This window comes from Nerophis lumbriciformis, linkage group LG10 (assembly GCF_033978685.3).
Source record: "Nerophis lumbriciformis linkage group LG10, RoL_Nlum_v2.1, whole genome shotgun sequence".
In the NCBI taxonomy this organism is placed as follows: Eukaryota; Metazoa; Chordata; class Actinopteri; order Syngnathiformes; family Syngnathidae; genus Nerophis; species Nerophis lumbriciformis.
The window spans coordinates 33,842,094-33,864,635 of NC_084557.2; the positions used below are offsets into that span (position 1 = coordinate 33,842,094).

General features: G+C 39.0%; 1 protein-coding gene across 4 annotated transcripts in view; it reads right to left on the reverse strand.

Annotated features, from left to right (window-relative positions):
* Positions 1-1,577: 1,577 nt before the first annotated feature.
* ckap5 (cytoskeleton associated protein 5) overlaps positions 1,578-22,542 on the reverse strand; it is an 86,623-nt gene continuing 65,658 nt past the window's right edge. For 2 of the 4 annotated variants that reach the window (XM_061969788.2, XM_061969785.2), the window contains 14 exons: positions 22,292-22,485; positions 21,755-21,930; positions 19,992-20,015; positions 18,093-18,269; positions 17,904-18,024; positions 17,557-17,736; positions 17,298-17,485; positions 14,513-14,588; positions 14,235-14,423; positions 8,732-8,869; positions 8,336-8,419; positions 8,084-8,243; positions 7,890-8,011; positions 1,578-2,716 (listed from right to left, as the gene is read on the reverse strand). In XM_061969788.2, coding sequence (XP_061825772.1) covers positions 2,462-2,716; positions 7,890-8,011; positions 8,084-8,243; positions 8,336-8,419; positions 8,732-8,869; positions 14,235-14,423; positions 14,513-14,588; positions 17,298-17,485; positions 17,557-17,736; positions 17,904-18,024; positions 18,093-18,269; positions 19,992-20,015; positions 21,755-21,930; positions 22,292-22,485 — 2,084 coding nt within the window. In that variant the 3' untranslated portion in view covers positions 1,578-2,461. The remainder of the gene's footprint in view (positions 2,717-7,889; positions 8,012-8,083; positions 8,244-8,335; positions 8,420-8,731; positions 8,870-14,234; positions 14,424-14,512; positions 14,589-17,297; positions 17,486-17,556; positions 17,737-17,903; positions 18,025-18,092; positions 18,270-19,991; positions 20,016-21,754; positions 21,931-22,291; positions 22,486-22,542) is intronic. The other 2 variants (XM_061969787.2, XM_061969786.2) reach the window with 2 other exon arrangements.

Here is a 22,542-nt window from a genome sequence, read left to right on the forward strand (position 1 = left end):
TATTTAGTCACTAATATTTACATCTTGTGTTCATTTCACATCCACAGGTGTCACATTGATCAGTGTTATTATCACTAATAACAATTCACAGTTTTAATGTATATGCCTAATTGCCTACAAGTTTAGTTATAAATATAACAAAATACCAAATGTAAACATTTCATTCTTTTCGCCAAAATAGGATATACATTTATGAAAATAATTAAACATGTTTAGTATTGTTTACTCATATTTGAAAATAGGAAATAATAATGTGAGGACACTGACATATTGCATGAAACAAGTGTGAAAATATTTACCTTCAAGATTGTTACACCACTGACAATATTGTTTCAAGAGACTACATAAGAACTTAATATTACAAAATAGTATTATATGCAAATTTATTTCAAATAAATTGTTAACTGGAATCAATAATGCAACTCTTTGAATTTCTGTAATTTCATATTTTCACGTGGCTTTTTATTTTTAGAAAAACCCATTTTTATTTCCCAAAGCAATAATTGGTTAATATTTAAAACAAACATGCGTATTTCGCAAGCAAATATTTTTTAGCTTACCTCATTATTAACAACCCTGTCTGCAACTGAAGTGGGTTGTTTGGGTGGATCTTTCCTCTCGATGTCTACGGCAGTTGTCGATGTAAACAAAGGATGAAGTCCGTAAGCTTTGCTCACTTTCGGTTGACATCCAAAAGTACCAGCTAGTGAAAAGTTAATTTTCCTTGCTTCAAGTTGTTTCATATGTTTTTGGCGTTTCGCATGTACTTCCAAAGCCTTGAAACTTTGTGATCCATAGTCAATATTATCATGACACCACGTACACAAAACCTTTCCGGGACGATCGATTTTCCGAATAAAATCACCGAACAAAGTCGTAACTTCCTTCTTCCCAACAGTATCAGTGATTTCCCTTTCCATCCAGTCCCATCGAAACTTATTTTTGACATGTTTATCAATTTCTTTTACTCGTAAAGCATCCTTTATCTCGAGAACCGACATCGTCTACATATGGAAAATGGCGGTAATAACCATTATGAATGATGACGTTATTAACGTCATCATTCATAACAGATGTCCTGATTGGTCACTAGGAACATATCGACCAATCAACTACGGCGTAATATAAACTATGTCTCGAATCTTGATTTAGGGTCGGGAAAAAAAATGGAAAAACGGGAGATAATTTTTTTTTCCCCCCCGAGATTAAAAGACGGAATTCCGACTTTAGACGGAAAAATCACATGCCTGCAAGTCAATCCAACCTTGTACCATTTGATTATGGGTAAATCAAACTTTTGTACTAAATTCACTTTTGTTGCTGTTTAAGATTCGGACATTCCACCACACAATTCCACCCACATCTGCAGTCCTCTCCAAGGTTTCTCATAGTCATTCACATTGACATCCCACTGGGTTGTGAGTTTTTCCTTGCCCTTTTGTGGGATCTGAAACGAGGATGTCGTCGCGGCTTGTGCAGCCCTTTGAGACGCTTGTGATTTAGGGCTGTATAAATAAACATTGATTGATTGATTGAATGTTTTATATGAATTCATTACAAACAACATAGATAACAGGTGACTTGGGATATTTGACACTTTATTAAATGTATTATTGTTTCAAAGGTTCGACTACACAACACATTTTAATTCTTTAAAAGAGGACCTAGAAAATAATGTTGTAATTAAGCAGCAAGTTTAGCAACGCAAATTTTATTTACATGAGAAAAATGAAAGATCGCCGACGTCATGCCATGTGCTCTTTCCAACTGTTAAAACCTCCTTCAAATGGGACAAAGAGCTAAACGAACACAGCGAGAGCTTTATATGACATACAGATGGCCTCGGGTGTTAAATGAGGACATTACATAAAGTATTTACAGCCACTCGGTGAAACGCGTGACATATTTTATACCCGAAATTAAAACAAACCCAACTAACATGTGAATTTACAAGCCCTTTTGGCTGAGTGTCATCTCCTGTGTAGGAAGTTCGACTTTACAGAGGCAAAATGGACAAAGCCGTCTTTCTTAAAATGATGTTAAAAACAGACTCCCGTAGGTGTTACAGTGTTTGGCCACAAGGCGGACATCTGTGTATTTTAAATATCAAGAACACGTTTTCTTGCACGACGAATGACTTATGCTGTTAACACCTTCAAATATTTACATACATTGAGCTACAGGATAAAAAAAAAAAAAAAAAGGTTTAGCCATCACACAGTGAAGAGAAGGATGTGCGTTAAGTCAAAGTGGAAAGGTTAGTTTTTACTGGGTTTTGCCGATCCTGCATCTTGGACATGATTTAAGACATCTGTAATTACCAAACTACAATGAAGCCCGACTTGATTGGTTTGGACTAGCTGCACATCTTGTGTTTTTAGGTTGCTTCCGGAAGAGGAAAACCACAAAGTGCTGCAACACAAGGAGCTGACTCTACACATGACATGAGGAGGTTGTGTGTCTACTGCCTGTTGCTCTTGATGCGCTCCAGACGTTTCTTCAGTTCATCCAGGTTGGCCGCTGTGGAGGTGGGGCGGGTGTGTGCTTGCGACGTAGAGCGGGACTGAGCGTTGTTGTGTTCCTGCGGGTAGAGCTCCCGGGACTCTTTCAGCTGCGAGAGCTTGCTTTGGAGCATGTCGGTGGAAGAGGCCACCGGCGGCTTGGATGACGGCAGCGAGGAGTTGGGCGCTCGCTTGGCCTCGTCGTCACCTCCGCTCTGCAGCAGGTGAGCAAAGAGTAAGTAACTCGGGGGTTTGTGTCTCAGGAAGAATTCTCATTAAAAAAAAAAAATTCATTAAGTTATTCCTTCATTGTATTACAAAATTACACTTAACTACCATTGTAAATATTTGCAAAAAGTACATACTTTCCATAAATAGTGTGTGCATGTACAAAACCCACAACGTAAATAACAACAAAATACAATGATTTGAAAATATTGGTATTGTTCATTATCAATAGCGCTATTTCTATTGGTATTTGTATTGCTCCATTTGTAGTGTAATAATGCTCATTGTCATTTCTGTATTATTTTTTATTTTCGCTAACTGCTATTACTTTTACCATCATATTTGTACATGTCGTATTTGCTGATGTTGCTCTATTGTTGTTTCTGTTGTTGTTGTGTTTGCTGTTGTTGTTTTTGTCTCTTTGTCTAATCCCCGTCTTGTCCCCACAATTTCCCCCTGTCTTCTTTGTTTTCTCTTTCTATCCCCTCCTGCACCAGCCGGGCTGCACCAAATGATAAGATTAATACATTTAATAAAGTCAAATACAAATAAGGCAACAAGAGAAGTATCCTACACTTCTCTTTTGTAAAGTAAATCTGAACAGCCGACATGGGCATCTGCATCAACTATATGATTTGCCTGAGAAGCTGGACAGGACAAAAAAAAAAAAAAGGAAAAAAAAATCCTTTTCAACTTATATTCAATTGAATAGACTGCAAAGACAAGATATTTAATGTTCAAACTGAGACACTTATTTTTTTTTGTGCAAATAATCATTAACTTAGAATTTATTGGCAGCAACATGTTGCAAAAAAGTTGGCACAGGGGCATTTTTACCACTGTGTTACATGGCCTTTCCTTTTAACAACACTCAGTAAACGTTTTGGAACTAAGAAGAGCAATTTTTGAAGCTTTTCAGGTGGAATTCTTTCCCATTCTTGCTTGATGTACAGCTTAAGTTGTTCAACACTCCGTTGTGGTATTTTAGGCTTCATAATGCGCCACACATTTTCAATGGGAGACAGGTCTGGACTACAGGCAGGCCAGTCTGGTACCCGCACTCTTTTACTACGAAGCCACGCTGTTGTAATACATGGCTTGGCATTGTCTTGCTGAAATAAGCAGGGGCGTCCGTGATAACGTTGCTTGGATGGCAACATATGTCGCTCCAAAACCTGTATGGACCTTTCAGCATTAATGGTGCCTTCACAGATGTGTAAGTTACCCATGCCTTGGGCACTAATACACCCCCATACCATCACAGATGCTGTCTTTTGAACTTTACGCCTATAAAAGCCTGGATGGTTCTTTTCCTCTTTGGTCCGGAGGACACGACGTCCACAGTTTCCAAATGCAATTTGAAATGTGGACTCGTCAGACCACAAAACATTTTTCTACTTTGCATCAGTCCATCTAAGATGAGCTCAGGCCCAGCGAAGCCGGCAGCATTTCTGGGTGTTGTTGATAAATGGCTTTCGCTTTGCAACTTCACTGGTTTTGGGTATTATGACAATATTATGTCAGACCCACTCAACATCCATTGCATTCGGTCTCCCCTAGAGGGGGGGGGGTGGGGGGGGGGGGGTGGGGGGGGGTTACCCACATATGCGGTCCTCTCCAAGGTTTCTCATAGTCATTCACATCGACGTCCCACTGGGGTGAGTTTTTCCTTGCCCTTATGTGGGCTCTGTACCGAGGATGTCGTTGTGGCTTGTGCAGCCTTTTGAGACACTTGTGATTTAGGGCTATATAAATAAACATTGATTGATTGATATTGTAATACTGCAATTGTTTATAGTTTAAGTTTATTTCCAACAAGCATACATTAACAAAATGATACATCACATATATCTAGTTTGTCATTACAACATGTTCGAAAGGTAGTAAGAAGAAGGTGTTATCTTACCCCTTTCCCACTTCAGAATAATTACTAACACTTGTTTGTTCACTCCCTGTTCTCAATTTGTACACAATTTAAATTCATAAATAATAAAGTTCTCAATAAATAGTTAAATCTATATACATAATGAGATGAATACAATAATCACATTTTTCAATAAAGTTTAAAATGCTCATCAAGATTCTTCCCCTTTGTAAACACTTTTCAGTTTAAACAGTTTAACTGATTCATATTAGTACATTGTTTGACTTAATTCCTTAATTTAAATCGACATACTGATATACTAAAGGTTTTCTCTAAGGTTATATATGTTTTTGTTGTTGTTGAGGAGACTTGATGTACATTCTTCGGTAGCAGGTTATAGCTTGTTTTGTACATGCTTAGAGCGGTTTGCAAAAGCATCCATTCACCACATTGAATTTCAATATTTTTCATTCAATAAATAAAAGATTATGCAATTTGTTTACATAACCGGAATCAAAACTAGCCATTGCTTACACATTTACTGGTGACTTTGACCAGACATAAGGAGAGTGAGTGAGAATAAAGGATTTTTGGACCTACGACATTTTAATGATACAGTATTTTACACTTATCTGACAGTTACTGCAGTCATTTTCATGTATGTCTCAACTATACATATTTTGTTCTTGCACAAATCTTTCTTCGGAAGGCTAACAAGCTGAAAAAAATAATGGGTGCGTTTTGTTAGTTGCTATGGTGGTGATCGGTAGTGTCAAAAACATGAGACCGCAAATCCGATGTTACAACTACATAGTCGAACATGGAACTGCGGCCTAGGGCGTCCTGGTGCCAAGTGCACATATGGACATCCTTATGTTTGAATATTGTATTTGTTATGGACAATCTGTGACGAGCACATAAGTCCAATACCAAAACACCACTCGGGTTCAGATCCGGGCGGCCGATCTTCCCAATCACGCCTTGCCAGGTTTCACTGTCGTTGCCAATATGAGCGTTGAAGTCACCCAGCAGAACAAGGGAATCACTTGAGGGAGCACTCTACATACTCCCTCGAGGGACTCCAAAAAAGGGTGGGTACTCTGAGCTGCAGTTTGGTGCGTAAGCACAAACAGTCAGGACCCGTCCCCCCCACCCGAAGGGAAGCTACCCTCCCGTCTACTGGGTTGAACTCCAATGTGAAGGCTTTGAGCAAGAATTGCCACTCCAAACCGTCGCCTCTCACTGTGTGCAACGCCAGAGTCCAGCCCCTCTCAAGAGGACTGCTTCCAAAGCCCTGGCTGTGCGTCGAAGTGAGTCCGACTATATCCAGCCGGAACTTCTCCACCTGGCGCACCAGCTCAGGCTCCTTCGTCGCCAGCGAGTATACGCGGTATAGCTCGGTTGGTAGAGTAGCCGTGCCAGCAACTTGAGGGTTCCAGGTTCGATCCCCGTTTCCGCCATCCTAGTCACTGCCGTCGTGTCCTTGGGCAAGACACTTTACCCACCTGCTCCCAGTGCCACCCACACTGGTTTAAATGTAACTTAGATATTGGGTTTCACTATGTAAAGCGCTTTGAGTCACTAGAGAAAAAGCGCTATATAAATATAATTCACTTCACTTCACTATCCCAAGAGCTAGCTTATGTAGCTGAGGATTGGACCGCCAAGTGCCTTCCCTTCGGTTGCCACCCGGCTCACACTGCACCTGACCTCTATTCCCCCTTCTATGAGTGGTGAGCCCATTGGAGGGGGGGACCCACGTTGCCTCTTCGGGCTGTACAGGCGCACCACCTCCAGGACTGGTTCCAGAGAGGGGCCCAGGTGACCCACGTCCAGGCGAGGGAAATCTGAGTCCTTGTTTTTTTCTTCTCCATAAAGGTCTTCTTTTATGCATTTAATTATCATGTTATTAGCATACTGTATGTCCTTCATGTGTTCTGTGTACAGTTAGAATGACATCAGTTCATTCTGATTAAATAATTCCACTTTACACTAAAACTGGACTTATGTCATAGTCTAGGAACAAAAATGGTTTGTATCCTGAGGACCATGAGAATATTGAAAAGTGCCCTATAAGTAAAATGTGTTCAAAAGTAGAGATGTCCGATAATGGCTTTTTTGCCGATATCCGATATTCCGATATTGTCCAACTCTTAATTACCGATTCCAAAATCAACCGATACCGATATATACAGTCGTGGAATTAACACATTATTATGCCTAATTTTGTTGTGATGCCCCGTGATTGCATTAAACAATGTAACAAGGTTTTCCAAAATAAATCAACTCAAGTTATGGAAAAAAATGCCAACATGGCATTGCCAAAGTATTTATTATAGGGCTGCAACAACTAATAGATTAAATCGATTAAAATCAATTATAAAAATAGTTGCAGATTAATTTAGTCATCGATTCGTTAGATCTATGCTATGCGCAGAGGCTTTTTTATTTTTTATTTTTTTATTTTTTATAAACCTTTATTTATTAACTGCAACATTTACAAACAGCTGAGAAACAATAATCAAAATAAGTATGGTGCCAGTATGCTGTTTTTTTCCAATAAAATACTGGAAAGGATAGAAATGTAGTTTGTCTCTTTTATCCGATTAATTATCCGATTATTAATCGAAGTAATTATCGACAGATTATTCGATTATCAAATTAATCGTTAGTTGCAGCCCTAATTTATTATTGAAGTCACAAAGTGCATTATTTTTTTTAACATGCCTCAAAACAGCAGCTTAGAATTTGGAACATGCTCTCTCCGACAGAGACCAAGAGGAGGTTGAGGTGGGGGGTATCAGCGGGGGTGTATATTGTAGCATCCCGGAAGAGTTAGTGCTGCAAGGGGTTCTGGGTATTTGTTCTGTTGTGTTTATGTTGTGTTACGGTGCGGATGTTCTCCCAAAATGTGTTTGTCATTCTTGTTTGGTGTGGGTTCACAGTGTGGCGCATATTTGTAACGGTGTTAAAGTTGTTTCTACGGCCACCCTCAGTGTGACCTGTATGGCTGTTGACCAAGTATGCTTGCATTCTCTTGTGTGTGTGAAAAGCCGCAGATATTATGTGATTGGGCCGGCACGCAAAGGCAGTGCCTTTAAGGTTTATTGGCGCTCTGTACCTCTCCCTACGTCCGTGTACCACTACGTACAGCGGCGTTTTAAAAAGTCATAAATTTGACTTTTTTAAACCAATACCGATAATTTCCGATATCACATTTTAAAGCATTTATCGGCCGATAATATCGGCAGTTCGATATTATCGAACATCTCTATTCAAAAGCATTCTAAACTCACTCTAGAGGTGTTTTCCAGGCCTTGTCTCTGACGGAGGATCTTGAGTCTCTCGTAGTACACAGCAGGCTTGACCTCTTCATGGTTGCTGCTCACACTGTTGTCAGCACCATGCTGTGCAATTACTGCAGAAGAACACAACTTACGTTAATTACTTAACACTGTTGAGCGACACTTTTTGTCTGCAGTCTTCTCACCTGTTGGGTTTTGGATGCGAGGCTTACCGTCTCGTTCCGACTCGATCATTCGAAGTCCTCGCTCCACGTAGCTTTGGAAGAATAGAGACGAGTTCTTGAGGAACGGCTCCAGGTCCACGTCTGTATACTTCTGCTTGTACTCGTACAGCTCTGTTAACCCCTGGGTTGTCATCAGGACACAATTCATATTCAAACACAAAAGTTGAAATATCTGAATGTTTTTACAGAATTCAGTGGAGAGTTTAACCTCACCTCCTTGGTGTTCTCCTTTGAGCCAATCTTCTTGAAGATCTCAGACAAAATGTCACTGACTTTTGCCTTTGACATCCGATCCTCCTGGGAAGAAAGCATTGCAAACACTGATCGTTATTCAATGCAGGCTGAGAAGACTGCAAAGGACACCTAATTCCTGGAGCATATTTTTATATTGTTACAATGAATAAGCTTTAAATGAAAATAAACTAATTAAAGTAGTGAATCAAAATAATCTGACCACGTCAATGCTAGCATATCTTTCAAATCCTCTCAGGAAGAAGAAGAAATGCATTACAAATTATCACCACCGTCCTCTCTTGATATCTAATGCAATATAATTACTTCAAAGTGAACCATCAACTGCATGAATGTGTGTGTTGGTGTATTCCTCACCGTGTGGGGACCAGTCTTCTCGTTACCTCGGTCAGTCTTGCTACCTGACAGGTTACTGGAGTGTTTGACAACACGCCTCAAATGAGCCTCTAATTCAGACTCATTCCGGTTTTCAATCATTGATAGGTGGTCCAGAATCTGTCAATTATTTAAAGGAAAAATTACGATATAGAAAAAAACTACTAAATCTACTTCTGAAAAATGTAATCACAGCAATTTCACTTAAATAACCTCCTACTTCAGTGGTCTATAACACTGTGGGAGACAAAAAATTAGTAAATTTAAAACTTATTTTGTAGTCCAGGCAGCATGACACTCATGTTATATCAGGCATTTATGGTGTTATTGTTAAAAAGTCAGGTAGCGCTCCTATAAACGGCGCTAAACATAAAATGTAGTATTTAACTATTCTAACATATGAGTTTTGTGCATACATTCATTGGCTTGTCAGCTTTCGCCTCATGTATTTGTCAGGTAACAAAAACATTAATGTTTCCTGTTTATATCTACAAATACATTTGGACTGCCACAAATAGATTTGCGGCTACCTGTTCACCCTAATTGCTTAAAACATTGTGACAGGCCTGCAGTATGTAGCTTGTTGTTACAACAAGATGGTAGGCAATGTTCCCTCTAATTGCTCATGTGTCTGAGCAAACAAAAGCTCCCTGAGCATCCAGTGGAGCACATGTGAACAACATCACACGTGGCAATACCAGCAGCACACCTGTCTCAAACCCATCCATCCATTTTCTACCGCTTATTCCCATTTGGGGTCGCGGGGGGCGCTGGAGCCTATCTCAGCTACAATCGGACGCCAATCTTTTATAATAACACTCAAATGAGAGGAGTCATTTTCATGAGATTATTTTGTAATATTAGTGATTTGGCCCACTTGTAATGAAAATAAAATAAATCTTGTTTTTCATAAGCTATGGATTAGTATTGTACAATATGTCTGGGTGGGGGTCCTGCTTTGGAAATCATTTGGACCCCTTTCAGAGATCACATTTAGTTCCCCTTAAACATCCTCATGTTGCACAATGAAATGTAAGCATAGGATGAAGTGTGCATTCCTGTAACTTTCTCTAGTAACAGCATTCCATGATTAATATGAATAAATTAACATTAATAATAAATGACAGTAGATTAAGCACACGTATGACTGAGGAGTCATAGTGTAACTTTGTGTGGTTTTTGAGCTGTCCGACTTTTTGTGTGGCCATAAACGCACCAGTGGCTTAGTGCTATGCGTGTTGGTGACAGATGACAAGTTGCTTTTGGCCTGGTTTGTACGGCAGAAAATGACTAGTTTTTCGAGATAGAAGTTTTTTACTTTTTTACTGTTTTTGGTGTGGTTATGGCCGAATATAAAGTTTTGCTCAATAAAGTGAACGATATAATTCCTGTCCTAGAAGCATCTCGATAGAAGTTACAATAATTGAACGGTGTTCAATTGAACGGTGTTGACGAACACCGTTAGGGCCGCTTGTTGTCACTGTCACTCAGAGTTGCGTTGCAAAATTACACAGAATAAATGTGTTTATTTTGTTTAGAATTCAGATGGGATTTGATTTAGTGCGCGGCATATATTTGCTGTGCGCAGAGGACGCTTGAGCAGTGCGCAATTGCGCAGGCGCGCACCTTGGAGGGAACGTTGATGGTAGGCCTGGGGCATATACCGATTTTATCAATAAATTCGATTTACCGTATTTTCCGCACTATAAGGCGCACCTAAAAACCTCCAATTTTGTCAAAAGCTGACAGTGCGCCTTATAATCCAGTGCGCCTTATATATGGACAAATATTGAGCCACAACAAACTTCATTTTCATAAAGTTTAGGTCTCGCAACTACGGTAATCAGCCGCCATCTTCTTTCCCCCGTAGAAGAAGAAGCGCTTCTTTTTCTACTGTAAGCAGCCGCCAACTTCATTTTCCCCCGTAGAAGAAGTTCTTCTTCTACGATAAGCAGCCGCCCCCGTAGAAGAAGAAGCGCGCGGTGCATGCTGGGATATATGACGTTTCATTTCCATTTGTGTGTTTATGTAAAGACCCCAAAATGGCTCCTATTAAGTGTGTTGTCTGTCTAATTATAAATAATGCAGACGAGGCGTGTTGGCTGAGTTCTCAATGTTTACTCACAGCGTGCTCATAACCACATTCTAACTAACGGCATGGCGAAATACAACAACGCTTCTCAGGGCTACCGCGCATGCTCGTCACTCCCGTTGCATGCTGGGTAGTGTAGTTGTTCTATTCCCTAGCACATAACATCACATTAAGATCCACCCGGAATACTATCCGTCATTCTGGGTGGATTGACAAAAGAACTCCAGCCGCTAGATATTGGTGTCAACAGGGCATTCGAAGCTAGACTGCTAACTGCGTGGGAACAGTGGATGACAGAAGGCACACGTTCACCAAGACAGGGAGACGGCGCCGGACGACATACGCCACTATCTGCCAGTGGATCGTACATGCCTGGGCTGATATGTCAATCTCAACTGTGGTCCGAGCTTTCAGGAAGGCAGGAATTGTCACTGAACTGCTAAACAGCAGCGACACTGACTCCATTAATGACGACTTTGACGAGACGGATCCCTGTTGGATGCTGTATTCGCTCAACTGTTTAATTCGGACACTGAAGAAGAAGAATTTGAGGGATTCGTGGATGAGGAATAACTTCATAAAGTGAGCTTTACATGTTTATTTTGTGTGTTGTGTTGTGTGACATTAACGTTTGAGCAACGTTGAGTTATTGATATATTGTTATTACTCTGCACTATTTCGAGTGTTACTATATTGTGATTGCACTAACGTTTGATTTACCGTAACACGAGTAAATCAGCTGTTTATTCATTTTGGGAGTGAACAGAGTTGTCAGAACGCTGCTTTGTAATCTATTAATAAAGTTTGACTGACCTATCTGACTGTTTTGTTGACATTCTCTTTAGCGCAGCTCCATCTATTTGGATGTATAGGTGCGCCTTATAATCCGGTGCGCCTTATATATGAACAGAGTTTTGAAATATGCCATTCATTGAAGGTGCGCCTTATAATCCGGTGCGCCTTATAGTGCGGAAAATACGGTACTTTTTTTTGGTTTTTAACCATGTTTTTCTACTCTTGCTCCGGCATACTTTTTGCCCTTAGGAGCTTCCGTGGCTTCCACGTTCCTTCATTTTTTTCTTTGCGGAGATTTACACACTCAGCAAAACACGGCTATTCTAACAAGAGTGACACTCTTGTTACAGAGAAAATAAAAGTGTTCTCAGTAGTTTAAATTTGCAGCAACACGCTTGCAAAGTTTGTTTAAAAAAGGCAGGAGCACAACATACTTATTCCTGCAGCCGAGTGCGGGAAATGAAACTCTTTACAAGGCACCGTAACAACAAACAATCTCCAGCTAAAAAGCAGCTTAATGTGGCCGAATTATTTACATAAGGTACAATGTATGATGAGAAAAAAGCACAGTGGAGAACTGCCTACCAAAATTGTTAATTGTTTATATAATCAAAATAACAAATTAACCTGGAAGACGCGCATATTTGTTATACAGTGTGCACATTTGTTACACGGTCTGTGATTGCGAGGAGGGACGGCCCATTTTGCTTCAAAACAGAAGTTTTGATCAACCTAAGGCAACTTGTTGGTATTGCAGCGTCAAACGTTTTTATCATCCATCTTAAAGCGAAACACGTACTCAAGGATGGCGTCGACAGTGCTGCCAATCTACTGGCAAAAAATCCAGCGACTTTTCCCGGTGATATTGAAGACTTTTTTGTGTCTTGGAGACTCTGAGCTGAAAGCAAGCAGCAGTCACTGTCCTCAGCAAGCAGTGACGACTGCTGCCGATCAGCTGGTGCTGCTGCTCTGCTCGCGCCGATAGCTCCATGTTAGCATGAATGCTAGATACATCCACAACAAGCAGAGAAGAACGCTACGCTGGCAAAGTTTACTGATTCAATGTAAGTAGTAGTAGCACAGTTAAGTTAAAAATATGCCTTTGCTAAACCAACAGCCACCGCATTTCTATCACCATAGCAGTGGCCTAGTGGTTAGAGTGTCCGCCCTAAGATCGGTAGGTTGTGAGTTCAAACCCCGGCCGAGTCATACCAAAGACTATAAAAATGGGACCCATTACCTCCCTGCTTGGCACTCAGCATCAAGGGTTGGAATTGGGGGTTAAATCACCAAAATGATTCCCGGGCACGGCCATTGTTGCTGCTCACTGCTTCCCTCACCTCCCGGGGGGTGAACAAGGGGATGGGTCAAATGCAGAGGACAAATGTCACCACACCTAGTGTGTGTGTGACAAACATTGGTACTTTAACTGATTCGTCGTACAATACCTCAGAGAGGCAATTACAATTACAGCAAGGATGACCCAACTTTACTACACAAACAAGAGCATCAACTTGCAACTACAGACTAAAAGTGAATTTATTTTGCTTTCTGGAGAACGATGGACATCTGTAAGTAATCACGACGAGCGGTACCAAAAAAAGAGATCAGCACTGTGATCTGAATAAGGTTAACAAGCTTGTTCGTTTAAACAACTGTTTCAATTAAAGAAGAGTAAAACGGTGCACTATGTTAAGTTGTTTATGAGTGCCTTTACTACATTATCGATTAGATTTAAAAATGACTTAAAAAATGTGCCCCTAATTTTTACTGTACTTATTTTTACCAAGTTTTGAGCAAATCAATGACTTGCAGTTCAGTAAAACATTTAAAAACTTTCCTGTGTAACATTATGACTACCAAATTGCATTTGCTACCAAATTTGGGGTATTTTCTTCAGCAAATTTATGCAAGCGGAGCCAATGGGAGGTCCTTTATCCTCGGCCCATAAAACCCAATAAAAAAAAAACATCCAAAATGCTCCAAAAATACTCCAAAACTTTTGCTCTAGATTGCTTCCAATATTTACTTAGTAGTTATTAAAGTGTTCCACTACTTCATTTATATTGTCGTTTTTTTAAGTTTTTGTCTAAAATGTATTTGGGGTAATCCTTAGTGCCATTTTTAATGATACTATTTAGTATGTTCCATGTAGCGCGCATGTTGTTTTTGTTCTCGTCTAATAAATGACTGTAATATTGTCTGTATAAATGTCTGTAGTATGTTGGTTAGCTTATTCTTATACATTTTGTAGCTATTTTGTGCCTCTACAGACCTTTGTGTTAGAAATGTTAAAAAATTATATTTTTTGTTACAAGCATTTTTCAGTTCCTTTGTCATTTATGGTGGATTGTTCTTTTTCTGCTTCCTACTGAGTTGTTTCCATGGACAATGGGTCATAGAGGTTCATGAAAGTACTGAAAAAAGGCCATATGCTTCATTTAAAAAAAGTGCAGAATTCAGTACTCATCATCCCTACTCAACAAATAGCCCGTGCTGCTGTGTGCCCATGATTTTTTTTTGCGTTTCATGTTCTTTGCTCACTTTGTCTCCTACAACGTCCATAAAACATGCACTGTCATATATTGAGCTTGTTACCTGAGCCCCGGTAAGCTTGCAAAGAGTGTGTAAGAGAGTCTTAAGGGTTCGGTGTGGGACGTCACTCTTCAGTTGCTTCAGTTTTTCTTTGGGGAAAACCTTCATGATGTTGTGGACATCGAATAAAATCCGATCAAGGTTGATTGTGTTGATGGTCTCAGGGAGATGGCGGATAAGCCTCCACAGGCACTGTGTAAACACACACAATCTTAGTTTAGAAGTCTTTTTTTTTTTAATTGAAACTGAAAGAGTGTAATGTCCTCAGCTTGGAGACTTGCCTTCATCACTAGTTCAGAGAACATGGGGGACCCAGCTGTTGAAACCAAAGTGTCCTGAAGCATCACCAGCAGGGCACTGTAAAGAAAATTCAGCAATAAAAGCCATCTCAATTCAATACAAATCAATACTTATTTTGTATATTACCCAATGGGGATGTGAATGTTACAACAACTCACGATTAGATTCCGATTTTTGGGTGTTGATTCAATTCGTAATTCAAACAGATTCTCGCAAAGAATTATTATAATAAAACCTTTTCAAAAGACGTTACCTGATCTTGTCTTGACTGCTAACTTATAGGCGAGAGTGAGGATAAAATAATGGGATAAAAAAATAGATTCTTAAAAATTGACACACACAGACACGCACACGCATACGCACACACAGTCAAACTAAAGTGGTAACGCATTAACTGTAAGTTCCTTTAACGACGATAATTTTTTTTAATGTGCATTTAACATCATGACTCCTTTTTGACCCTCGACCAATTCCGTAGCTTGAGGAAATGTGGTGGCGTTCAGTTACTGTGAAGCCACAAGCGACAAAATAGCGAGCAAAAATAGAAGTCTCAGGTCCAAAGCCATGGCAAGTCGTTCGAAGGCTGTCCTTCTCAAATAGTGGGAAGCGCGTGTGACCTCCGGGAACATTCATTTTTTGTCATATCAGAATATGATGAAGCGTATGTAGCATTTGGCCTTACTGTAACCACAGTGGGAGATGAGGAAAGACCGGCGTGTTGTTTTGCTTAATGTTAAAAAAGTAAAATATTATGCAGAGGTATAACAATTTTATAGACAAATTATATAATTTATAGTCACGGTGAAGAGTGTGGGGGCTTAAACATTTTCTTCTTCTTAGGGGGGAGCGTAACAGAAATATTTGAGAAGCATTGTATTAAGGACAAGACAAATTTATCTTCAATCGCCGTGAGATGACATCTCTAGAGCAAACGCTGCTGGCGCGTTTTGCTGCTTGTAGAGAGGAGCTTCACGTTCGTGTTGAGTGCATTAAAAACATAAAATGTAGATTGTTACTCGAACTGCTTTATTATAATGGAATAAGAGATCAGCAGAAAAAATACTTTTCTCACATATATACACACATACAAACACATATATTCTAACCAACGTTCCCTCTAATTTTTCATGTGTGTGAGCAAACGCAAAAACTCCCTGAGCATTCAGTGGAGCCCATGTGAGCAACATCAGACGTGCACACTGTGGCTACACCAGCAGCACACCTGTCCCAAACCTGACTAAATAAGTTAAATCTCCATCCATCCATCCATCCATTTTCTACAGCTTGTCCCTTTCGGGGTCGCTGGAGCCTATCTCAGCTGTATACGGGCGGAAGGCGGGGTACATCCTGGACAAGTCCCCACCTCATCGCAGGGCCAACACAGACAGACAGATAACATTCTCTTATTATTATAATCAAATGACAGCAGTCATTTCCATGAGCTGATTTTCTAATATAAGTGTTCAGGCCCACTTACAATGACAATAACAAAAAATATTGTTTTTCATGAACTGTGTACTTGTATTGTTTGTCTGGGTGGAAGTCCTGCTTTGCAAATAATTTGTACCCCTTTCAGACATTGCATTTAGTTCCCATTAAAACATTCACATGTTGCACAATGAGATATAAGCAGGGGATCATGTGTACATTCCTGCAACTTCCTGTTTGTAAAAAAAATATTTTTATTAGTATTTATTTAATATACTAACAGTATTTCATGATTAATATTTATAGAATAAGATTCCTAATAAATGACACTAGAATAAGCACACATTTGATTGGTAAATCATAGTGTAACGACCTGGAATGACACTTTATGTGTGGTATTGGAGTTGTCCGACTTTTTGTGTGGCTGTAAACGCATCACTGGCTATAAGTGCCATATGTGCATGTGTTGGCGCAAGTAAGAGCGAGCGAGCGGCTGCTGTTGATATAACAAAGTTGCTTTTGGTCTGGTTTGTACTGCAGAAAATGACCAGTTTTGCTAGATATATAATTTTTTTTACTAATGTTTTGGTGATGTGTTTATGGCTGACAATAAAGAGTTTTGCTCAGTAAAGTGATTGATGGAATTCATGTCCTCAAAGCGTCTCGACAGACGTTACAATATTTGAACAATGATGACGAAAACTGTTTCCTCTGTCGTGTCCGTGTGTCGAAAATTGTTATGCACTTATTTTTTTAATTTGATTTTGTGCGTGGCATAGATTTGCCGTGCGCAGAGGACGCTTGAGCAGTGCGCAATTGGACACGTGCGCACCTTAGAGAGAACGTTGATTCTAACATTCATATATTTTGTTCAGTTGACTTACAATCGTAATAAATAAGGATCGCGATTTGGATGTAAATCGATTTTTTTCAGCACCTGTTAAGCAACTATTATTTTTGGACACAAATATCCTGTAACTCAATATATTTGTGGGAATTAGCTACTTCATAAATACATCTTAATTTGTTTAAATAATATATACTTCCCTCAAATATACCATATAGAATTACAAGCCTAGATCAACCATGCAAATGTCCCCTATGGGCTTTGAGCTATAGATATAGTATGATAGACAGTAGGATTTTCTATTCCTCATCATTATCATATTTTCGTGAAGTAAAATTATATTTATTTTAAGAAGTAGTGGACATGCCATAGACATCCTGATTTAACTGATGGCTGTAAAAAACATAAATTGGTCTTTTAAATATGAAATAACTTCAACATGTATGAAATACATTTATTTTTGTGCTGGTTGCCAATCAGCTCACACTAACCTGGTTATGTTGGTCTGGTCAGACTTCTCCAGGACTCTGACTATGACCAGATTGATTGATCTGATGACTTGCTGCCCTTCTTCTATGTCTTCCACTCTGCTGTCCAGCATCAGTGTTATGAGACCATGCATTAGGTCCTTCAAGACACCCATGGAAGCTTCTCTCGCCAAAGACTCCAAAGAGAACAACTAAGGACAGACAAGAAAATAAGGTATGCTACCAAGCTCTGCAGATAAATGAATCACATGAGGAGACTCACAGATAGCATGTTGCCAAGGATGCAGCTGTATAATTTAAATATGTCCTTCTTGTCCAGCCTGTCATCAGCCATGTGCGTATTATAGAGGAGCCTGAGCTGCATGAAGGTGGCAATAAGGAACTGGTCTATGTGTCCTGACATGACCTCTGCTTTGTTCTCCTGCCACAACACCTCATCGATCTATGGGGGAAAAACATTTTCACCTCACTTCAAAAACAGTGAATAACCAATCTACTGTAACATTCAGAATGAGTCTGCAATTTAGGTAGTACCAAGTGTTTGAAGCATTATAGTCAAGATAACAGGATAAAAGCAGCACATATAAATAAGAAACCAGTGCTCTGTACCTGTGCAAGTGCCTGTATGCTAGTGTTAATGTCCCCACTGGCCACTTGAGATATGACGAAATTTATCGTAGAAGCTGTGCTGTTGTGGAGGTCATCAAAGTGTGGGGAGACAGCACGCATCCTTGTGAGACAAAACAAAGCAGCATTAAACAGTCTGCTTTATATACAGAATGTTTCAGATAGACTTACTTAGGCTCAGGGATAACAACAGGCTCCAGAAGCTCATCTAGCTTGTGTTGGACGAGGTCTGGCAGCTCACACACTCTGCTCTGGTCCATCTCAATCATGTCTAAGTCTAACTGGAACTCTCTGGGGATGGTGGGCATGTGAGAAGACTCACTGTGCTGGGCATTCTGACGGGCTTGGCTGAGGTTGGTAAGGAAACAGTACACGATTTTATTACTTATTGTTAACTGATCAGTGCATTTTAACAAGAAAAAAAAGCATACATTTCTGCCTTGAATCATGTAAATGTTGTCAACACATCAGAATCCCCCTTTTCATTGCCTATAATACCAAAAATAATAATATAAATATATTTAATAATGTTATTCATTAATTTGAATATAAATGCTGTTATTACAGAATCATTTTTCACGATAACTAGACGATTACTGTAGGTGACACGTTTTTAAAAAGTCTCTACAAGGGCTGGCTGGAATATTGAGTTTTATGATATCAATATTTTTTCTACCTGATATAGGATGAGACGAGACCATTTATACATGGGTATAAGTTGTTAAAAACTAAATTGGGTTCCCATAGAAAGCTGTTCTGCCTTTTTCCACTCTTCGCTCTCTGTGGCGCAATAAATTCTGGCATATGATGGATAGGGATGGGCAATATGGCCTGAAATATATATGGCGATATATATTGCAGCCTCTTGCAATGACGATACACATCACGATAAAATAGTTTGCATATAAATTATAGTAGAACCATTTCAAAACAGGTAACATAGAATCAAAATTTAGCTGCTGACATATGCAGTCATATATTTTTATAGTATGGTTAGTCAATAGTGCAAATTAACTAAAACAGAAGCAAAAACTACTGTTGACTCTTATTTCCTGAGTGTGTAAATAACGAAAATGACAAAGCAATTTGTGATGATAAAAAAAAAAAATCAACTGTAGTATTGGCCATATACTGATACTATACTTGGTATCGTTAATGTCAATATTTGTCGTTCTGCCCACTCATTTACATTAAAGAGCTAAAGCTTAGCAGATGGTTAGTTATGCCTTTTTGTATCCTCTTAAGGTGTGTGGCATATCATATTTAGGTGTTCCTTGTATTCAAGTACTTGAATGATAATGACACTTGTATGAAACATACCAGTACCTTTTACCACCATGGAGGCAAGGATTAGTGATTTAGAAGCGCCCTCACACTGTGGAGGGACTTTAGCAGCTCGCTCGCTAACGAGGACGCTACATTGCGTTGAGGACACATTCAGTCGCTTGTCGCTGTCAAATTTGCAGAACACAGCTGGAACGTGCATGCATTATCAAGATAAGACAAAAGTATTAAAATCTCTATTATGGGCCAAATTCATATACTATATTGTACATGCAAATCCTATTTAGGATTGCGCGATATGTTTATTTGTCAAGCATCCATGCATGTGGATGGTGAGACGGCACCAACACTCAAACATATAAATGAATTTAACGTTACTTTTATTCAACATACTTTCATCCACCCTCATATTACAGAATTTGACGATTACCATATCACGATAACACCCAGCCTTAGTTTCTCAATCTCCATTTGTTTTGGTTCTAAAAAGGCACTCATAGCCAAAATTAACAACTATTTGAAACAACTAAAACATGTCTTTATTGACGCTGCTATTCAGCGCAACTAAAATAATGTGTGATTACAGAATAAATCACTGTATAAGGATCCAAAAGTTACACTGAATGATAACTAGGGAAGAAATGCATATTGCATTATGATTATATAAAAAAGAGAACGATTTTTCAAATGACATTGCAATACATTAAGTACATTTGTTGATGAAATTGCATTCAGAGCTTTTCGTCATGGACACAGAGTGACGAGAGAGGAAGAAGAGGTACTCACATCCTATAAGTGCGATACATAATTCTGCTCCAGAAAAGGAAGGCAGGAAGAATACAAAAAAAAGGAAATCACAGGAAAAAAAGTGAGGGGTTAAGAGACATGCAGGTAGGTGGAGCACCATCCAGGCAGGCAAAAGACACACAATGGTTGCTTCCACAGAAAGTTGGCTTTTGTATCAGATTGAGTCGAAGTACACTCTATGGACAAGCGCATTGGGACATCCTGTAAGATGAAACATTACTGAGGGGAACTAAGGGGTATAGCCCAACATCACCCTGATAAGTAAATGACTATGACTGTGTTCAGTTTACACACACTTGTCATGTTTGGTACGGTTAAAATGAGGGATGTTACAAACTTCTGATCGGGGATTCTGATAGTGTTCATCAATGAGTGAGATCGGCCGATACCAATACAGATAACATGTATTAACTGTAAATATTAAAATGTATTTATGATGAGTGCTATTGACAATTTAACAATACAAACAGAATGTTTAACCAAGTTATTTGTTATATTTTATTACATACACTTGTATGAACAAAATAAAGTCAACAGTGCACAATAACTGATCAAAAAACTAATATCTATTATTCCTTGAAATTGGTTTTGCACTCAAAAGCCAGTTTATATAATACATGGATTGGTCCTGCTCGATCATGTAACCACGCGGCGTGAGACGTAAAGATGTATTGACACCCAGTGAACTAATAATATAAGTGAAATGAGAGGCGTAATTAGACCATTTTTTTCGACCTGGAGAGCAACCAAACATGCAAAAGTCCTAGAAAACAGAGTAGGAGGAAAAAATAAATATCTTCAACATAAATAGAATTTTACCAAGTTAGTCATGGTGAAAGAAAAGGGTGTGGAGTGGCTTAGAAAAATTGTACTTGGTTCACCTGCTCAGGTGAATCCAGTACCGGTACTCACAAAATGGATTAATAGCATTTAAATGTCTAATTTGTCAGCTATACTTAAAATGAGTACCGTATTTATAAGTCGCACCGGCCAAAAATGCATAATAAAGAAGGAAAAAAACATATAAGTCGCACTGGAGTATAAGTCGCATTTTTTTGGTGAAATGTATTTGATAAAACCCATCACCAAGAATAGACATTTGAAAGGCAATTTAAAATAAATAAAGAATAGTGAACAACAGGCTGAATAAGTGTATGTTATATGACGCATAAATAACCAACTGAGAACGTGCCTGGTATGTTAACGTAACATATTATGGTAAGAGTCATTCAAATAACTATAACATATAGAACATGCTATACGTTTACCAAACAAACAATCTGTCACTCCTAATCGCTAAATCCGATGAAATCTTATACGTCTAGTCTCTTACGTGAATGAGCTAAATAATATTATTTGATATTTTACGGCAATGAGTTAATAATTTCACACATAAGTCGCTCCTGAGTATAAGTCGCACCCCCGTCCAAACTATGAAAAAAACTGCGACTTATAGTCCGAAAAATACGGTAGTTTCTGTTGGTCCGTATAACAAACTAAAAATGCAATGACATTTATCCTTGATTATAAGATGTCAAAAACAATTAAGTAAATATTTAAAGAGTTTGGATTTTCTGTTATACCCTAGTTATCTTAACTATTTTTTATGATAATTTGTTCCAAATCTATCTTATCCGTGGTTCTATATGTCACCTTACTTAATGAAACATATTACACAAAAAGTAAGACATTTCTACTTCCAGTAATCTCTCATTCCCTTTTCCGAATCTGTGGTGACCTACTTGAGTTTGTTGGGGTCTTCCGGCGTAGACTTGCGTAGGAAAGTGCCATTGGGGTTAGCCAGGTGATCTCTTTGAGACCTCTCATTGGCACTCTGCTTAGGTGGCGCAGCAGTGTTCTTCTTTGCTGAAGAACGCTTGATCCTCTCCTCCAACATGCTCATGTCTTTCTCTGATAACTAGAAAGGATGGAAGCAGGGTGAGGACAGTCATTTTAAATCCACCAGAGAAGTGATTTCCAACCACTGTGCCGTGACATATTAATATGTCATGCGAGATCATCAGGTGTGGTGTGAGAAATGATCCAATGTCACTTAACAGATGCAAACATTAATTTATGTACTACAAATAATGTAGCTTAAGTCAACACCTATGCCAATAACCAGGAATAACAGGCAGACAATTATGTCCAGGAGGTAAACATTAACTTGAGTTAAAACCTGGTGGTGGTGTGTCGTAACATTTTTCTAATGTAAAAAATGACACTTAGCTCAAATGTTGGACAACACTGAGCTAAACTATTGAAAATGTTAAACTTACATTTCCAATAAGTTTATAGACTTGGTCTCCACAGACATTGTAGCCGGCCACTACAGTGTTTAGGGCAGCATTGCGGACTGAAGTGTCTCTATCACCAATATGAATTGCAATTTCCTTCAAACACTTGGCTGGAGTTGGTTGGCATACATTCATTCCATAGCCTTCTATCAAACAACCCAACTCTTCCAGACACTCTGAAAACATGAAACCAAAGACAATATGTAAGAAAATTAATTTACAGTAGCTCAGCG